The sequence below is a fragment of the Rhinatrema bivittatum genome, chromosome 3 (genome assembly GCF_901001135.1).
Source record: "Rhinatrema bivittatum chromosome 3, aRhiBiv1.1, whole genome shotgun sequence".
In the NCBI taxonomy this organism is placed as follows: domain Eukaryota; kingdom Metazoa; phylum Chordata; class Amphibia; order Gymnophiona; family Rhinatrematidae; genus Rhinatrema; species Rhinatrema bivittatum.
This window is the reverse complement of record NC_042617.1, coordinates 229,856,784-229,877,105: the sequence shown is the minus strand read 5'-3', so window position 1 is coordinate 229,877,105 and position 20,322 is coordinate 229,856,784. Positions and strand designations below refer to the sequence as shown.

General features: G+C 47.2%; 1 protein-coding gene across 1 annotated transcript in view; it reads left to right on the top strand.

Annotated features, from left to right (window-relative positions):
- Positions 1-20,322, top strand: part of THBS2 (thrombospondin 2) — a gene marked incomplete in the record, with an annotated part of 874,147 nt that overhangs the window by 185,020 nt on the left and 668,805 nt on the right. The window contains 1 exon segment of the mRNA XM_029594286.1: positions 17,925-18,009. Coding sequence (XP_029450146.1) covers positions 17,925-18,009 — 85 coding nt within the window.

The following is a 20,322-nucleotide window of genomic DNA, read 5'->3' as shown; positions in this document are numbered from 1 at the left end:
GGATTCTTTCACCTTTTTTTTCTTTCTTTCTTTCTGTCTTTCTCATCACTATTAGTTATTTCAGGGAGCCCCGTGGTGATGGTGTGTGGCATCCCTGTGTGCTGGCAGAACGCAGACGGACTGACACAAATACAGAATAAAGGAACCTCTCTTTTGGACAAGTTCTTGAAGGAGAAGTCCATTATCTGCTATTAATCAAGTTGACTTAGGGAATGGCCTCTGCTATTACTGGCATCAGTAGCATGGGATCTTCTTAGTGTTGTGGCCTGGTTTGGCCTCTGTTGGAAACAGGATGCTGGGCTTGATGGATCCTTAATCTGATCCAGCATGGCAATTTCTTATGTTCTTATGTTCATAAACTCATACACTCTACCACACACACGCTCATTCACAATCATGCTTTATCACTCACATACACATATGCTTTCACTCACATGTTTACTCACACATACTATCTCTCACTTACATGCTCATTCATACACACCCACTATCATTCACACACAGTCTCTTTTACTCACCCACATGCTCACTCACTCACATACTTAGTCACTTACTCATGCTCAATCACATACAGAAGTAGCCTCATTTCTAACTATTTGAGAAATAGCTGTTCTTTCTGATGGTAATTTGTTTCTAACTCAGCTATCAATGCAGTACTAACCCACTTGCTGGAAAATTGAATGGATTATATACTGTACCTTAAAAGATGAATATCAAGAACATTTTTTAACACAGCATCCGCTAGTCTGACTTCACATGTGTCCAATATGATAAACATGTTACTAACATGTCTTTTTTTTCTATTATCTTCCCAAAATGAATGAATGGGCAGAAAATTTCTTAGCAGATTTCCCGCCCTCTGATAATTTTTGTTTTGCTGCAAGCAGGGAAGGCAGCACCGGCAGAGCCAGTTCCCAGATTTTTTGTTTCTTTTGCTGCAGAAAGGAAGGAGGTACCCGGCTGGCTTACCTGCAGCCCGGCCTTCAGTCTTCCTCAGTGCAGTGCCCAGCAACGGTGGTCAGAAAGCATGAAAGCAGTGCACTTAAGCAGCAGAAGAAAACTGCAGTCCAAACAGCCGCCGATAGCTTGGGATTTCAATGAGGGGGGAAGCTTCAAGCCCTGCAGGTCTGTTTTCCACGGTCTGCCTCCTTCCTGTGCTGCTCTATTCCTCCTCCATGCCTGCCATTCCAAGTGTGCACGCAACATATAGCATGTACTTCTCTGCTGCATGCCTGCGTCTGTGCACTCAAGGACCTTGACATCGGATGCTGGCTTGGGGGGGGGGGGAGGTGTTGCAGAGATAGGTACTTCCCACTTCGGTTTTTCCCACTCTGTCCAGGCAGAATGCAGAAAACAGTAAGGCAGCAGCTGGCCCAGTCTTCCTGCCACCCATGGGATAATGATGCCCTAGGCAATTGCCTGGTCTGCCTAGTGCTTCCACTGACCCTAGGCAGCCCACCCACAGGGTTCCCCAATCCCTAGGGGCAAGACAGGCCTGGGTGTTCAGTGAGGCTCCTTAATAAAAAAAATCTCTAAATCTCTAAAATTAGACCCAGAGGGAGAGTCTTAACCAGCCAGGTTGTGGACTGGAAAAGGAACCCCTCCAAACCCTGATCAGGATCCACAGGCTGGGCTAGCCTGCTTTTGCTGACTGGGCCTATAAACAACAAAAGCTAAACTTATCTCCACCTCTGCACTCTGAAAACCTCAAAGGACTGTCTCCTGAGCTCACTGTGGAGAGCTCCTAAATAGACTCTCAGGGGGGACCGCCATTCCAAAAGGGAGGAGCTGCATTTGAATGGAACCTCCCTCCACTCTAACCTATTCTCTCTCTAGCTAAAAACAAGGGCTCACCCAGGTCTTACTGCTGCCAGAACTGATGTCCCCGTCACACTAGGAACATAGAGTGAAGCAGCTTTACCTGACAGCAACATTGGTTGCATACACTACCAGCATTGCTATCCAAGAAATTCTGCAAGCGGTCAGTATTGAGATAAGACTCTACCACCTCCCAGATGAGCCTTGAGGAATTGAGGGATTCCATGAAGGCTGGAAGGGTGGCAACAGGGGTACAGGCAGGCATGCAATAAGTGTCTACCATCTCCTGAATGTGCCTTGAGGGTTTGGTAGGGGAGTGTTTCCAGGTGGACCAGCTGGGACTGGAGAGTGGAGTTTGGGGGACACAGGGGGGCTGAAGCTAGTTTTTGCATTTTCATATTTGGTAGGGTGGGTATGGTACCTTAGTTCGCTATGCTGCCTCCATTGACGTAATTAGTTTAGAGGTTATGTTATTTCCAACATTTTTTGGAAATATGTATTTGTGCATGTGGGGTTGTTTCAACCTACTTAACTGATATTTCTTTTTTTGTTTTTTGTGACTTGGCTATGTTTCAGTGTAATCAGTTAAGTCTAAAATTAACTGGACAACTTTATACCTGCTCTGGACCATGGCCAGATAAATATATACAGATAACACTGAATATCAGCATTAGCTGGCTACATTTTAAGCCCTGCTCCCAGGACACCTCTTTATTCAAGTGAGTTTTAACTGGGTAATAATTTACCCAGCTAAAACTCCTTGGGCCAGCGTGGTGGGAACTGGAGGTGCTTAAAATCCCAGTTTTGATCAGGTAAGTCCCATACTTAGTCAGACAAACCTTTTGAATATGAACCTCAAAATTATTTTTGAGCTTCAAAAAGATTCAGAGCAAAGTAGTTTCTCAGCCCTTTACATAAGAACATAAGAAAATGCCATACTGGGTCAGACCAAGGGTCCATCAAGCCCAGCATCCTGTTTCCAACAGTGGCCAATCCAGGCCATAAAACCTGGCAAGTACCCAAAAACTAAATCTATTCCATGTTACCATTGCTAATGGCAGTGACTATTCTCTAAGGGGTGGATTTTCAAAGGCCCGCGCGCGCCGGCGCGCCTATTTTGCATAGGCCGCCGGCGCGCGTAAAGCCCCGGGACGCACGTAAGTCCCGGGGCTTCCTGTCGGGGGCATATCGAGGGGCGTGTCGAGATGATGCGCCATTTAGGGGGCGGGGCGCGGCGTTTCGGGGGCGGCGGCGTGGTTTCGGCCCGGGGGCGTTCCGGGGGCGTGGCCGCGGCCTCCGGAACAGCCCCCGGGACCGGACCACGGAGCGGGGCACCCGGCCGACGCGCGCAAAGTTACGCCTGCTTTCAGCAGGCGTAACTTTGCCGACAAAGGTAAGGGGGGGGGTTTAGATAGGGCCGGGGGGTGGGGTAGGTAGGGGAAGGGAGGGGAAGGGCGAAGGAAAGTTCCCTCCGAGAAAGTTCCCTTCGAGGCCGCTCCGAAATCGGAGCGGCCTTGGAGGGAACGGAGGCAGGCTGTGCTGCTCGGCGCGCGCAGGCTGCCGATTTTGCGCAGCCTTGTGCGCGCCGACCCCAGATTTTATAAGTCACGCGCTATATTAAACACAGCTATATTAACTGCACTAACCACATCCTCTGGCAACAAATTCCAGAGTTTAATTGTGCGTTGAGTAAAAAAGAACTTTCTCCGATTAGTTTTAAATGTGCCCCATGCTAACTTCATGGAGTGCCCCCTAGTCTTTCTACTATCCGAAAGAGTAAATATTTGTTTGATGGTACAGTTCTTTTGGTTTAAGTTATTTTTCTTCCAAAAATATTTTAGAGGCAGGATTAGCTACCTTTTCCAGAGGGATGTCTGTTTTTAATAAAGCTTCTGTCAGTTGAAATTTAGCCAGTTTCCTAAATTCACCAACTTTTGTCTGAACTGTGTGCAAACTTGAAACAGTTACATGCTTTTTTGTAATCTCTTCAGTATTGTTTTGCAGCAATTTTCTTTTTTAGTGTTTTGCTTTTTTAAGATGCTTGACACAAATATATTTTCTTCTGTGGTCTATGGCTTCATTACTTAATGGTCAATTAAAAAAAATGTGTGAGCATCTAATTTATTTATTTATTTATTTAAAATCTTTTCTATACCGTCGTTATGTATATACCATCACAACGGTTTACAGATAGGCACGTATAGTAAAGTTAGAATTAAATCAGTAAATACTAATTAACAAAGTGCCAGTAAATTCCGGTTACATATTTACAAAATAAAGAATATTTGATGAATGTCATGAATCTTGTCCATTTATATGTGGAAAGATTTACCTTACATGTATAATACTTTTGTATTGTATATTTCTTTAAAATTAGCGGTGAAATACAAATGTATAGGGAGCTTTATCAAGTCACAATATTGGTCCTTCCTTGACAAATTATCATGTCATTATTTACTGTGGCAAAAATACATAACAAGAAATCATGTTGTGGTGTGGGTCCTTTCCTCGCTTTGGCAGCCCATCTTGGCCAGGGCCACCATCACTTAAAGGTCCAGCTGCCAGAAAAATGGCCTCCCCCGAAATAAGCAAAATAACCCTGGGGGGTCGATGGCAACCAATGCCCACCTCCCACTGCCTACCGAGGCAGTACTGCCCCCCCAAAATGAAGAAAAATTCTTATGCCATACATGACTTCAAACTAGACAGCCCTTTCTCTTCCTCCCTTCCCCTTCAAAGCCAAAAAGCCCCATAGATAAAGGATTGCCCCCCACCCACTTGGCCCATTCTTACTCCTTTCCAAATATTATAAAATCCTTGGTGTCTAGTATTTCCCACCTCCAATCCCCCAAAATTATTTCCTGGTGGTCTGGGGAGGCAGGTGGATCCCCACTCCTACCCCCTAACTCCCCATACCTCAAAAAGGTGTCTTCGATAGCCAGCTGGGAGCCCAGAGCCCCTCTTAGTCCCAGGCGGTGCTATTTTTCAAAATGGCACTATCTGACCTTCCTCCTATCACATGACGGAGCCAGGTCCGGGAACTGAACCTAACCCATGTGGTTTAGGTTTGAGCCCTGGACCTACTCCAGTTTACATTGGAAGTGCCACTGTATCAGCTGTTTAAACATCACATCCTCAATTATTTTTGTCAAGAAAGACAGAGTTGATACTGGACAAAAATTAGACAAAAGTTTGGGTCAAATACTTTTTTTAAATTAAAGGATGCTTTTTAAAGTTGGATCAGAAAGTAAATCTAATCTAATCTTTCGCTAATTGCATTTTTTTATATAATGTTGCGCTCGGGGGTGGACCCTCGTCCTGGGACAGTAAAGGAACGTCTCCTGAAAGGGAACAGGAGGTAACTGCCCCCAGAGGCGGATCACTGGAGGAGACAGAGGCTGTGAAGAGCTTCACCACTGGAAGCCCAAGGTCCCCCTGGGAGGAGCCCGTAGGGTCCCGGGCCACTTGGACTTAGGTGGGCCTCGCAGGGTCTCCTGAGAGAATGAAAGTACGGCATGCCCACAGACACAGGGGGAGCGCGATCGGTTTCAAAGGTGGAGGCTGGTTGGAACAAGGAGAACCAGAACAGAGTTGGTGATGACAAGGCAAGGAACAGAGCCAGAATCTGGAGACGAGGTCAGGCAGGCAAAGGTCAAGATCCAGAGGTCAGTCCGAGGAATGGTCAGCAAAGCAGGAGTCAGGTACCGGAGGTCAGACGAGGTCAAAGGCAGGCTGAAGTCTTGAGGCAGGCGGCAGCAGGCAGGAAGGTCAGGAGCAAGCCGAGGCAGGCGGCAGACAGGTAGGCAGGTCAGGAGCAAGCTGAGATCTTTGAGGCAGGCAGACAGGTCAGGAACAAGCTGAGGTCTTTGAGGCAGGCGGCAGGCAGGCAGGCAGGTCAGGAGCAAGCTGAGGTCAGTGCCAGTAAGACAGTCCGAGGGTACTACCTGGGTAGACAGACAGACAAAGACAGTAACAAGCAGAACACAGGAACTAGGATGCAGGAACAAGTCAGGAACAGAACTGGAACAGAAGGATCCTGGAACGAGACTAGGAACAGGCAAGAACAGGAAGAAGCGCAGAGGTAATCTTAGAACAAACCAACCCGATTGCCAAGGCAAGGAAGCATAGACAGGAATTTCCTTATATCGAGGGATCAATCAGGGTGTGCCGCAGAGCTAGGACCCGCTCTAGGCCCTACTTGAGTCTGGGCGGTCCACGCGTATGGGCGTGACTAACATGGCCGAGGACGCCGAGCCTCGGCGTGAGGCCTGGTGCGCAGTGGAAGGCCCGGCGACCACCTCCGCGGGACGCCAGGGCCTGGCAGGACTGGCAACTACCGCGAGGGAGGTCGTCCTGGGACCCGCTGTGGAACCATGAAGGTGAGCAGGCCCGCTCGCGGGACAGCCGCGGGTGGGGCGCTTAACAGAATGCCTGTATTCCCCTCTAAAAGGGTAGACTCTGAAACTGCTAGAAGCAGATTTTCTGGTGTGGAAGCTGGAAATCCTAGTGCTGGCACTGACTCCAAGCTAGGCTGGAGGTATGATGTAGAATCTTCTGGAATGCTAGTGGCAAACAAATGTGAATTCTCAAAAATTACTGCCAGTGTCCCCGTAGGATCTACTCCATCTGGGATAAACCAAACTAGATTCATAGGAGCATGAACCATAGCTGTAAGGATGGCTGATGAGAGATCAGCTGGAGCTGGGGCAGCAAGGATGGCTGGCACTGGATTCTTCTGAGCCAGGACTGGAGCCGGAATAGCCAAGAATGAAATTAGAATTCCAAGAGCATCTGAGGCTGGAATAGCCCATAGCAGAGCTGATACAGGAACTGTATTCATAGATATAAGAGCTGGACTTTCTGGAACCGGCGTAGGCTCCATAGGGTTTTCTACCATAAATTTTATCTCTTGCTGCTCTTTTTTTTTCATCTATATAAGGCAGTGTTTCCCAACAATCTCCTGGAGGCACACCTAATCAGTCGGTTTTTTAGGATATCAATAATGAATATATATGAGATAGAAGATTCATTGAAGATCCAGGGCATGAAAATCTATCTCATACATATTCATTGTGGTATTCGTGAAAACCCAATTGGTTAGGTGTGCCTCCAGGATAGGGTTCTAAAACACTGGTATTAGGTATGCCTAGATATTATGTTTTTTACTCTTGTTGTTAATGTAGGTTTTAATTTATAAACATATTATGATCTATGATGCCATATTAATTTCTTTATATACCTTATAAATTTAAAGGTAAATTTTAAAAAAGACTTGCCGATTTTATAACATGCGTGCGGTGGCGCGCGCATGTTATAAAATCCAATACTCGTGTGCACATGCACACCCGATTTTATATCATTGCACGCTCAAGGGGGAATTTATTTATTTATGCCCTAACCCCCTAACTATCCTTCCTCCCTTTTCCCCTCTCTGCCCCCAACTCCTACCCACCCCCAACTCGCCTAATTTTTTTTGTTTTAAAACTTACTTGCTCTCATGAGTAGAAGTATGTTCCGCATGCTGGCTGGCCCCCCGGCCTGCCCCTTTTTAGGAACCCGGCACTTCCGTGTGTACTGGAAGATATGCGCATGGTCGGGCCACTCTGAAATTGCGCTTGGCGCACTTGCGACCTGGCCACGCACATATCTCCCGATATTGGCATGAACTGGGTTTTAAAAATTCGGCCATTAATGTCCAGATCTCTGATGCAAATATTAGCAGAAACATGGCCATTTTAGGTCCTGTATTTTACTGCATCTGTATGAATTTAATGTATTGAAAAAAATTTTTTAAAGTATTTTCTAGATTAAATTATCTATTTATTTACTCATTTATTCAAATGAATCCGCGGGTGCACATGTACAAGTGTGCGTTGGCGCATTCCCAGAGACACCAATTTTATAATGCACGCGTACACATATGCACGTACGTTATAAAATAGTCTAGGTGCGCGTTTGTGTGTGCCCAGTTTTGCAAGTGGGCACGCACAGCCGTGCAAAGTCAGGTTTGAGCTGCACAAGTGGGGGAATTTTATAACAGGCGTGCGTCCACACCATGGCCAGTTTCATCAGTTCGTCCACCAGTTTGCCCAGTCTGGAGCTAGGTCCTCCAAACTCACCTGGTTCTTTAGTCTGCACTCCCTCCAGTTACTCCAGATCTCTTAAACCCCTCAGGGATGCCAGTTTTTGTTTTTTTATTAAACTTACACTTCCTCCATAGCAGAAGAAAGCATGTGGCACTGGACCAGTTGTATGCCCAGGCATGTAGGTACTTGAGTGCACATCTCTTGCCTTGCCCCAGAATGCTCACACTTCACCCTCACCATGTCCCTTTTTTTTTTTTTAATTGCATTTTAATCAACAATTTACAAGACATTTCTTGCATTAGTAACAAAGAGCTTGTATCTCTAATCATTCAGGAAAATGGAAATATTCTATTCCTTTTTTTTTAACCTTACAAATAAGCAGCAATTGGGAGTTCACATTTCGAGCGAATACATAAAGGAAAATAAAATATAAGTAAACTCTGACACCCCCCCCCCCCCCCCCCATTTATCAATCAATAACCGGATCTTCATGTTACAATCCCCAGAAGACCTTTAAGATGTTCCAGGTCAGTAAAAAGGTAATTTTGATCATTGTATTTCACCGCACATCTACATGAGTATTTTAACAAAAATTGACCATCCTTATCTAATACCATTTGTCGAGGACTTAGAAATTTGTTCCGCCATAGTTGAGTATTCTGTGCTAGGTCTGGGTATACCCAGACTCTCTGCCCATAAAATAATGAAGAACGTGAGCAGAAGAAAGATCTAAAAATATTCTCTTTATCAGTAACAAAGGCAAAATTAACTATTAGAATCCCTCTATAATTAATTACTGTATCATGAGTATTTTGAACTAAATCCAAGATATTGATAGAAGTTTCTACAGGTGATAATCCTACTTCCTCCTTTTCTCCCTGCTCAGTTTGAACTTGTATATTTTCTTTCTTTTGACCAGTATAAAAAGCTTTCACAATTACGGGCATACATTCAGTTGGCATTTTTAACACTTGTGTTATATAAATTTTAAAGAGTTCCACTGGGCTCAGAATTTAATTATTAGAAAATGTATTACTCTTAAATTTAATGCCCACATATTATTTTCCAAGTTTTCTATTTTCCTAGTGAAATTCTCTTCATTTTCTTTTTGATGATGTTGTATCTTTTCCACTTGTGTTATTCGTCTATCAAGATCTGTAAATTTTTCTTCGTGTATTCTTATATGATCTGAATTCTTCTTTATTGAGTTGTTAGTTTCAACAACTGCTTCTGTCAATGATGTCATTGAGGTTTCTAATCTTACAATTAAATTCCATAGTGTTTCAAGAGTGATAGTTGTTGGTTTCAAAATCACATCCTTACTGACCTGATTTCTGGGGGTTGACCCGAAGTTGTACTTGCTGTCCCGTCCAGTTCCTACTGGTTTTGGAGTACTTGCCTCCAAAGGAGCCCTAGGTAAACAATCAACAGTTTCTATCAGGAACTTCTCAATTATTTACTGAGAAACAAACAGATTTGTAATTTGATATTTATTCTGCCCTTGTATTCCTCTCAGAGGGGTAGATTTTCAAACAAGGCGCGTTGGCGTACTTTTGTTGGCGCTCCAGGTGCCAACAAAAGTACGCGGGATTTTAGTAGATACGCGCGGAGCCGCACATATCTGCTAAAAACCTGGATCGGCGCGCGCAAGGCTATTGATTTTGTATAGCCGGCGCGCGCCGAGCTGGGCAGCCTACCCCCGTTCCCTCCAAGGCCGCTCCGAAATCGGAGCGGCCTTGGAGGGAATCCTCTAACGCCCTCCCCTCACCTTCCCCTCCCTTCCTCTACCTAACCCACCCGCCTGGCCCTGTCTACACCCCCCCCTTACCTTTCTCCGGGGATTTACGCCTCCCGGAGGGAGAAGTAAATCCCCGCGCGCCAGCGGGCCTGTTGCGTGCCGGGACGCGACCTGGGGGCGGGTACGGAGGGCGCGGCCACGCCCCCGGACCGCCCCGGGCCGTAGCCACGCCCCGTACCCGCCCCCAAAACGCTGCCAACACGCCCCCTAAACGCCGCGACGGCCGGGCCCGCCCCCCAACACGCCCCCGACACGCCCCCCTCGGAGAACCCCGGGACTTACGCGAGTCCCGGGGCTCTGCGCGCGCCGGTAGGCCTATGTAAAATAGGCTCACCAGCGCGCAGGGCCCTGCTCGCCTAAATCCGCCCGGTTTTGGGTGCATTTAGGCGAGCAGGGCTCTGAAAATCCGCCCCAGAGTTTCTGGATTTAGTACAACTTCACTCATATCTCCCTGTAATCCTGCTGGGACCACCCCGGTACCACAGAGAGGAGATGGTGTCTCTGGCGCTCCCGGACTCAATGAGATTTCTTCGACCTAGGAGGAAAGATCCCGCTCCTGGTCTATTCCTCCAGTGGTCACCTCTATGGGAGTTTCTGATGGCTCTGGGGCTGAACTAAACGAGGCTGGCTTTAACTTAGTATATGGCATTTCCGTCAACAAGAAATACATTTTATAGAAAAACCACAGCTTAAAGAACCCAAGAGGAGCAAAGAGTGGCAGTCAGTGCAATTTTATCCTTCTCCCAAAACATGGAGGATGGAAGAGAAGAGGGTAAATTAATAAGATTTAAACTCACCCCCAAATAAGTAATATAATCAAGTTCCAAGCTGAGAAGGTATCGAAATTAAAGGAAAAGTTGGCCAAAGCTGCACACCGCTTTGGCTTGCGCGGCTTCGGTGATGCGCCGTGGGAGGGCCGGTTTAAAGGTCTACTTTACGGTCCCTCCCTGATGACATAGAGTGCGATTGAAATCAGCTGAGGCTCCGTCGGGGCTAGGACAGCCCTCCTCTTCTCCGGTACCGCTTCCAACACAAGGATGGTATCAGCTGGGGCTCTGTTGGGGCTAGGACAGCCTTCCTTTCCTCCGTAACAGCCTCCAAGCAGAAATCCAAACTCCCTCTCTCTTCCTCCTCCATATCCCTTTTGAGTACAAAGAGATATTCATGTATCAGGATGTGAAAGGTGGAATGGGTGTGAGTTCTTTGTGCTGCGGCATAGTTGATACCTACGTTGGCAGCTGGTGAGCACGTCCTGGAGCAGGACAGTCTGGAGCTTCACCTATACCAGCTGCCTTCTTGCAGGTTGAGCCTTTGGGTTCTGGCAGGTTCCTAGGGTGGTGGCTAGAGTGAGTATCCAATGGCACGCTACGGTCAGGGCAGGCAGCAGAATAATGGAGGCGGAGATAGGCCAAGTTCTGGGAAGGCAGCAGTCAAGGGTGGTGAGGCCCAGGGAAGAGGTCAATTCCAGGTGGCAGGCAATGGAGGTCAGGTCCACGCTGCAGAAAATCATGTTCAGGTCCAGGTAAGAGGTCAGATCCGGAAGTTAGGCCAAGGGTGGAAGACACTGGACAAGATGGACAATACAAGGCAAGACTGGACAAGGAAGACTGGATGAGGCAAGGCTGGACAAAGAACCAGTAACGCAGGACACAGGAACCAATAACTCAAAGGCAACACGCACTGCTAAGACCCATTGTTAAGGCAAGCGGTAGTACTGAGAGGCCCTTGCTTAAGCAGGTTGGTCAACCTGATGTAATCAGAGCATGCTACTCAGCATTTCCCGCTATGGGGCATATATAATGCACACATATATGCACATGCACCTAAGGGATGGCAGCGGGGGTGGTGGCTGGTGGTGTCTCAGGCCATGCTGAGTTCAGGCCTTGTTCAGAGCTGACTGCGGGATAGGTCTTGTCACATCAGGGGTGAGTGAGGTGGCATGTGGTGGGGCCCTCCCATGAACTGCCAAATGTAACACAGGAGATGTGCTCGCATGTAGGCAGCTTTTAAAATCAGTTGGATATGCACATGTCCTACATGTGCGCACATCTCCCAATTTTGGCATGCACCCGGCCTTTAAAATTCACCTCTTATTGTTTACTTCCTTCTGACATTGTACTACTCCTTTTTTTGTTAAAATTTCTAGAACAGCTGGAGCTGGACTAGTGCAAAGTGAAGCTTCAGAAGCTACTGGAGCTGGAGTCTGTGATACAAGAAATGGATTCAGGGTGTGGCAAATAATAATATCATTTGCTGCAATTTCCATATTTCTTACAAAGCACACCTTGCAATCCCAACATTGTCTAACAAGCTCAGAAATCTGAGTGGCATCTTTTAAATAGTTGTTCATGCCAGGACAAGAGTGCTGACAAACTATACAAATAGTAGTAACATTAGTCACAAGACAAAAACTGCAAGTCCATCCTCCAGGGTTTTTGCTAAAAGAGACATAACTCATAGATTTAAAACTTAGACAAGATAAATACCTCGCTTGACATTAGTTGAGGTCAGAAAAAATAAAGGCAGGCTCGATAGGATCCATCTGACTACACTCTGTCCTTCTGGCCAGAGCTTGATGTCAAGGCATACTACCAGCGTATGACTCCAAGTTCACAAATATGGCTGGACTTAGATGAGGTAGGCTGAAGCATTATAGGAACAACATGGCTGTCAGCAAGAGGTACAGGACATAGAGCTGGGAGGAAAATCTAGAGTGTCTCAGCAGTAGACCATAGTGATAGGAGATCTAGACAAACAGCGGACGAGGTCCATTAAGGGCCCCTGCTGGCAGGGGTCAAAAACTGCCCAACAGCTCCTCAAAATACCCAAGAATTAAAATTAATCAAGATAAAAAAATCCTTTGCTATCCATACCAGGAAACTTATTATTTCCAGTTACCCTGCGATTGTTGTGAATTAGTATGTATATGTGTGAGTGTTTGTGAAGGGTGTCATTTATTCAGATGAGTTAGGGCTGTACCATGTAGTAAACATATTTTACCATGCACTAAATGCCTTAACACAACAATAACGTGTGTTATCTTCCCTGGGTATTAAAATGTTATCTTCCCTGGGTATTAAAATACATACATGGTGAAATGTTAGGCAAATCAAATAACATGTCTTGCCTCGAAATTCACAGGCAACATCATTTGATTGCAAATTAACTAACCTCAATAGGTGTACTGAGGAGGGGAGGGGGGGGGGGGGTTGAGGGGCTGGGGAGTTCAGATAAACCAGGGAGGATGGAGGGAATTATTTTATTCCAAGGGGGTAGGGTTTTGAAAAGTGAATTGTAGCTTGACTGAGGACTTTTAACTTTTTGGGTGGGTACTTTTTCTTCTTTGGCTGCTTAATGGGATAGGTTGTGCCAAGGGTCTCATCAGATCTGCTAGGACATTTTATTTTACTAAGAAAAGCCATTATGTGGGCCACTCAAGCCCTTTAAAAGATGGAAGCCCTGTAATAAGAGGGCCAGCTAAGCCATGGTATTTTCCTCTGTCGAGTTTTACTCAGTATACTCAGTACTGCAGGTTAGTGAATGCCACGGTATTTTTCCCCTGGAGAAAATACCATACCTTAGTAAATAAATCCCTTAGGTTCCTAAATTTAGGAGTTTAACTTTTTCTGAATATTGGCTCCTAAGTTAAGTCCCTAACATAAGATTTAGGCATGCAGCCTAGTAAATTTTCAAAAGGACTAATATAGGAGTCAACTCCAAAAGTTAGGACCATAAACCCTTTGAATATTGGCTCTTAGGCTCCTAAATTTAGTTGCCTAAAAATGGGTGGGTGGGTAGATACAGTTACATGAGAGAGAATTTAAGGGCCTAATGCTGATTTTCAGTGCTAGATGCCTTTTGAATGGCCAACACTACATACAGGGATAGTTTCCTAAATTTAGCACTATCCCTTTTCCCTGAACCAGTGATAACCCTCCTGCAGGCTCTGATTCCCTCTCCTCTTCCTTCCTAAACCCTATTTTAAACATTTCCCAGACTACAGTACTCCCCTATCCATGATTCCTCCCCCTCTTCTGAGTTGCGATCCCTCCCTCTCAGTGCCCAATATACTAAGATAGATTTCCCCCTGCCACCCCTCTAGATTCTTCACTAACTATGTAATTTAGCATAGGTTAGTGGTGCTGGCAGGAGAGAGATCGTGTGGTGGTGTGAGGATCTGAGATTTTCTTGGTGCAGTGGGAAGAGGCCACCCAAGGATTGGGCACTGGGAGAGGACTGCAATTTATGGGTTTTGGGGAGATCATAGCAACTCCTGTCATAGACAGAACAACTATCAAAGAAGTAAGAAGAATTAAGAATGTCTAGGTTGGAAAAGCTATTGCTTTTTGACATATTTTGATACATGTTGACTGTAGTTACTTGGGCGATAGCGGTTTGGAAACATCCAAAAAGAATAAGGAGGCAGACTCTGGCTGTTTCCCTTTTGTGCAATTTATTTTCAGTGAAACACGAAGTGAAAAACAAAACAAGCAAATGATGCAGTTCCCCTTAAAGTTCAAGTAACACAGAGACTTCACACATAGTAGGTTTTCTCATAACAGTGGCTTCCTGCCTGTTCCCTGGGGCCTGTTTAACCCTTCTAGGTCCTGAGTTCTTATACCCTGGTGAGGGGCTTTTCCCGTCACCCAGGATTCCTTTGGGTCTGGATCTTAAGGAAGAGTGGGCGAGACAGCTGTGCCCAGTCCCTTAAGGTAATCTGAGGGAGTTTCGTATAGACTCCCTTATGTGCCAGCAGTTTTGCATGTGTTGCTGTTTGCTAAGGGGTAGATTTTAAAAGAAGCGCGATCAGCCTACTTTTGCTTGCGCATCAGACTCAAGCAAAAGTACGCTGGATTTTAGTAGATACGCGCGGAGCCGCGCGTATCCACTAAAATCCTGGATCGGCGCGCGCAAGGCTATCGATTTTGTATAGCCTGCGCGCGCCGAGCCACGCTGCCTCCCCCCGTTCCCTCCAAGGCCGCTCCGAAATCGGAGCGGCTTTGGAGGGAACTTTCCTTTGCCCTCCCCTCACCTTCCCCTCCCTTCCCCTACCTAACCCACCCGCCCGGCCCTGTCTACACCCCCCCCCTTACCTTTGTCGGGGGATTTACGCCTCCCGGAGGGAGACGTAAATCCCCGCGCGCCAGCGGGCCTGCTGCGCGCCGGGCCGCGACCTGGGGGCGGGTACGGAGGGCGCGGCCACGCCCCCGGGCCGTAGCCACGCCCCGTACCCGCCCCCAAAACGCTGCCGACACGCCCCCGGAACGCCGCGACGACCGGGGCCCGCCCCCCGACCCGCCCCCGACACGCCCCCTCCGAGAACCCCGGGACTTACGCGAGTCCCGGGGCTCTGCGCGCGCCGGGAGGCCTATGTAAAATAGGCTTCCCGGCGCGCAGGGCCCTGCTCGCCTAAATCCGCCCGGTTTTGGGCGGATTTAGGCGAGCAGGGCTCTGAAAATCTACCCCTAAGTCATTTGCATATTTTTCTCAGTAAAAGGATGTGATGATGTTTTCCTCATTGATTCTTATGACCTGGGGTGAATAAATGTTGGAGAGTATGCAAATGAGGCAAACTTTTGATTAAAGTGTGGGGCTTCTTATCCTTCACATTGATATCACAGGCTCCATTCTATTTCCACTCTTTTTCACTAGGGAACCAATCTCACCCAAATTACTTCATTTTGGAAAAGAGATAATACAAATCATTCATACCATAATAGATCTTCTAATACAGTATACATTTAGAATTCAATCTGACTCCAAATATTTTATTGCATGTTCAATGTCACTCATTTTCATATTCAACTTCCTGCAAAGCCTCTGCTCAAGCTTAGAATCCAATTTTTAATTCACTTACGGGTGGATTTTAAAAGCCCTGCTCGCGTAAATCCGCCCGGATTTACACGAGCAGGGCCTTGCGCGCCGGCGCGCCTATTTTCCATAGGCCGCCGGCGCGCGCAGAGCCCAGGGACACGCGTAGGTCGGCGGGGTTTTTGGAAGGGGGCGTGTCGGGGGCGGGACCCGATGACGCGGCGTTTCGGGGGCGGGGCGCTGTGTTTCGGGGGCAGGACCGGGGGCGTGACGCCAGCCCGGGGGCGTGGTCCAGGCCTTCGGACCAGCCCCCGGGTCGGAGCACGGTGCGCCAGCAGTCCGCTGGCACGCATAGATTTACGTCTGCTTCTCGCAGGCGTAAATCTACGGACAAAGGTAAGGGGGGGGGGGTTTAGATAGGGCCGGGGGGGGGTGGGTTAGGTAGAGGAAGGGAGGGGAAGGTGAGGGGAGGGTGAAAGAGAGTTCCCTCGGAGGGAACGGTGACAGGCTGCGCGGCTCGGCACACGCCGGCTGCCCAAAATCGGCAGCCTTGCGCGCGCCGATCCAGGATTTTATAAGATACGCGCGGCTACACGCGTATCTTATAAAATCCAGCGTACTTTTGTTTGCGCCTGTTGCACAAACAAAAGTACGCGAACGCGCTTTTTTAAAAAATCTACCCCTTAGACTTTAGGTATAAGTATTTACCACGCAGACTCACCACTTCCTCTTCTGGACTGTGGGGGGCAGGAAGAAGACAAGGCTATGCAGTTGCTGGCTGCAGACCCATGGCACTCTAGGCGGCCACCCAGTGATCCCACAGCTTGCGGCCCGGAGGCTTCCCTCTTCTTCTAGCGTGAGCGGTATGGGCTGTCACCCGGAATGGACCGCACCCCCCCAACCCCCTCTTAGTATGCCACTGATCCAGATAAAGACATTATTCATTGCTTGCCTCCTGAAATATGTGATTAAAATTTGATTTAGTGAATCTGGAAAATGGCTGTTTAATTTAGAGGGGACCCACAAGCTTCTATGAACTCTTCAAATGCACCTAAACATTCAAAAAGTTGAAAAGCTGTGACTATCATGACTGATGTAGAGAAACCAAATCCAGGATATAGTATTTTCATTTACAGTAAGGGTGGGAGAATTGAAGTCAGAAACAGTTTTAGTGGAGATATCTCTGACAATATGGGACACTGAGAATCAATCGGTGCTTAGGGATTAATAAATTGAAGTTTTAGCGTAAAGATAGCACACTATGGGCTTGATTTTCAAAGTGACAAATATATAAAACACTGTTTTTTTGTGTTTAAGTGATACTTTGAAATTCAATTAGGGGGCTATATGTGTAAAAGAATGCCCCAAACCCTATTTTGTGCACACTTTTACCCACACTAGGAACAGAGATTCTAGGGGAATGAGGAAGGAAAGGTATTTATGCGCATAGGGCTAGATTTTAAAAGCCCTGCTCGCGTAAATCCTGCCGGATTTACGCGCACAGGGTAATTGCGCGCCGGCGAGCCTATTTTGCATAGGCTGCCGGCGCACGCAAAGCCCCGGGATTCGCGTAAGTCCCGGGGCTTCGTAAAAGGGGCGGGAGGGGGCATGTCCGGGAGCGTGTCCGGGGTCAGGGACGGTCCGGGGCGGGTCCGGGGGCATGGCGATGGTTCGGGGGCAGGCCAGGAGAGTGGTCCTGAGTCCCCCGACACTGCGGCCTGTGCCGGGGGATGCCGAGGCGGCGCGGGCAACTTACGCCTGCTTCAAGCAGGCGTAATTTGCACAACAAAAGGTAGGGGGGATTTAAGTAGGGCTGGGGGGTGGGGGTAGATAGGGGAAGGTGGGGGACACGGAAGGAAGTTCCCTCTGAGGCCGCTCCGATTTCGGAGCAGCCTCGGAGTGAACGGAGGTAGGCTGTGCGGCTTGGCGGCACGCAAGCTGCCGATTTTGCGCAGCCTTGCGCGCCGACCCGGATTTTATAAGATACGCGCAGCTACGCGCGTTATCTTATAAAATCCGGTGTACTTTTGTTTGCGCGCGCATATGTTTTTAAAATCTACCTCAGCATTTTTATTTTTTGAAAATATGCACGTAAATATACACAGAAAATTATACATGTTCATGATCAGGTAATGTGTGCATGCGTCCTGGGACAACCCATGAATTTTCAAAGCATACTTTTATGCATAATTCTGTTTTGAAAATGTAGGATAAAATCTGTGGATACAAAGTCTCTATGGGCTGTTTGAAAATTACCCTCCCCCCAATTTAACAGATTCCAATTACTTCCAAAATCATGTTTTCAGCATTTCTAGCTATTTCAATCAGTGCTTTCATTAAATTATAAACATTTGGCTAAATCAAGCAATTTTTTAATCACTAAGTGAAAAATAATATTAAACCTTTTTTAGGGCCTGCTTCAAAATATGCATTTAACTTTTGAAACATCAGTAGAGGATGTACTGCGTGATAAAGGATGCCAACTGAGACACACAGGTAAGAATATTTTTCTTAACAAACTACTTACTTATTAAACTCTATACATGATTTTCTGATCTGCTGTAATTTTTTTTTTTAAGCATTAAATGTGAATTGTAGTAAGGATTTTCTTATAAACACAAAATTGAACCTTAATACAAAAAAAGCCCCATTATAAGGTATGCATAAATAGTGGTATCCAAGAATCCTTTGCTTCCTGCTCCAGCCAGCAGCTTGCAGGGAACATGAGGAGAGGGGGTGATGCTGGAGTGGACAGAACACAGAGCAGAGAAAAGTTGCTGTGCTGCAAAATGTTGATTAGCATTCTGTAGTAGTTAAAAAAAGCCCTGCTAGCTAGATGCCAGTTAGTTGAAGTTTTCAGCAAGTTGAATGTTGGATAACGGGACTTTTAGAGGGTAATTTTTAAGGATTTTCTGAGGTAAAATATTGCTTTTCCCCTCAGAAATGGCCATTTAAAACATAAGGGCCTGATTTTAAAAAACATTTACACACTTAAAATTGGGTTCTACACATGTAAATGCAATTTACCCATGTAAGTTGACTTTTAACAATTGCCACAATATACCATTGAATTGTCCATAGGATTATCACGTGTAGGTACACTATGGGGCGGATTTTCCTATTTTGCATAGGCCGCTGGCGCGCGTAAAGCCCCGGGACGCGCATAAGTCCCAGGGCTTTCGAAAAGGGGAGGGAGGGGGCGTGTCCGGGGGCGTTGCCGAAACGACGCGGCGTTTCGGGGGCGTGCCGCGGTGTTTTGGGGGCGGGCCCGGGGGGCATGGCGCTGCCTGGGGGCGTGGTCGAGGCCTCCGGACCAGCCCCCGGGACCGGAGGATGGAGCGGGGCTGCCGGAGACTCGCGCAAAGTTACGCCTGCTTTCAGCAGGCGTAACTTTGCCGACAAAGGTAAGGGGGGGGGTTTAGATAGGGCCGGGGGGGGGGGGGGGGTTAGGGAGGGGAAGGGAGGGGAAGGTAGGGGGAGGGCGAAGAAAAGTTCCCTCCGAGGCCGCTCCAAAATCGGAGCGGCCTCGGAGGGAACAGGCAGGCCGCGCTGGGCTCGGCGCACGCAGGTTGCACAAATCTGCACCCCCTTGCGCGCCGACCCCGGATTTTATAAGATACGCGCGGCTACGCGCGTATCTTATAAAATCCAGCGTACGTTTGTTCGCGCCTGCTGCGCAAACAAAAGTATGCGCTCGCGTATTTTTTTAAAATCTGCCCCTATAAGTGCATAAATGGCTTTTTAAAATTTCTATGATTAGTACGTAACAGTTACACATGTAACTCAGTGTGTAAAATTACACACATATATACTGTAGGAACATACTTTTTATGCATAGGGGAGAGGCATTTCACAGATGGAGTCTGGACAGGGTTGGGATATATTTTTTGATTTTAAAAAGTAGAATATATTTTCAAAAGCATTTTGCATGTAAAAATAGCAAATAAGCATGTAAGTAGCAGGCACTCACAGATATACTATTTTATAAACGTCAAAAGTGCACACTATTTTACATTTTGCATGTACATTTTACTGACAGAAAAAAGGGGTGGGCTAGGGATGCTCCAGGGTGGAGTTCAGACATACACCTGGTAGTTTCTATTTTGTAAGAGATATATGCGTATACATTACAGAACATATTTGTACACATTTGCACCTGCCAATTGTCTTGCGCAAGTGAAATCGGCCTTGTCTGTTGGCTGCATTGTTGGGTGGGAGGTTTGGGTGAATTGATAAGGGTTCAGGGTGAAATGCTAGAGGTTTTATGTGAACTAGAGATAGACTGGGTGAACCTGCAAAAGTATTGGTGATTTCATGTATGTGCGAATGTTGCGCAGGAGGTGCACCCTTGGGCCAAGGTGGGGTTGATGCTACCCGCAGGGCAAGGTCCCTACCATCGGCAGGCAGAGCTGGCTGACTGAAGGAGGCCAGCTGGAGCTTCGCCAATACCAGCCCTTGTTCCCTGCAGGTTGAGTCCTTGGGTACCAGGGCTGGCTGGACTTAAGTAAGCCTCCATCTGAGGTCTTCTCTGGGATGACGAGGAGGTCAGCAGGTGGCCAGCAGCGGTAGTAGGAATAGGTGGTCTGATCTGGATGAGGCAGAGTCCCGGAGACCCGGGCGCCAATGAGTACAGGAGGCAGGCAGAAGGTGCCCAAGTAAGAACAGGCTGAAGCCTGAATGGCCAAGTCCAGAATAGAGACAAGAGGAGCATCATAGAGCAGGCTGAAGTCAAGGCAGGTGGCAAGCAAGAAAGAGTAGCAGGGCAAGCGTAGGTCAATACCAGAAATCAGCAGTATTTATTTATATATA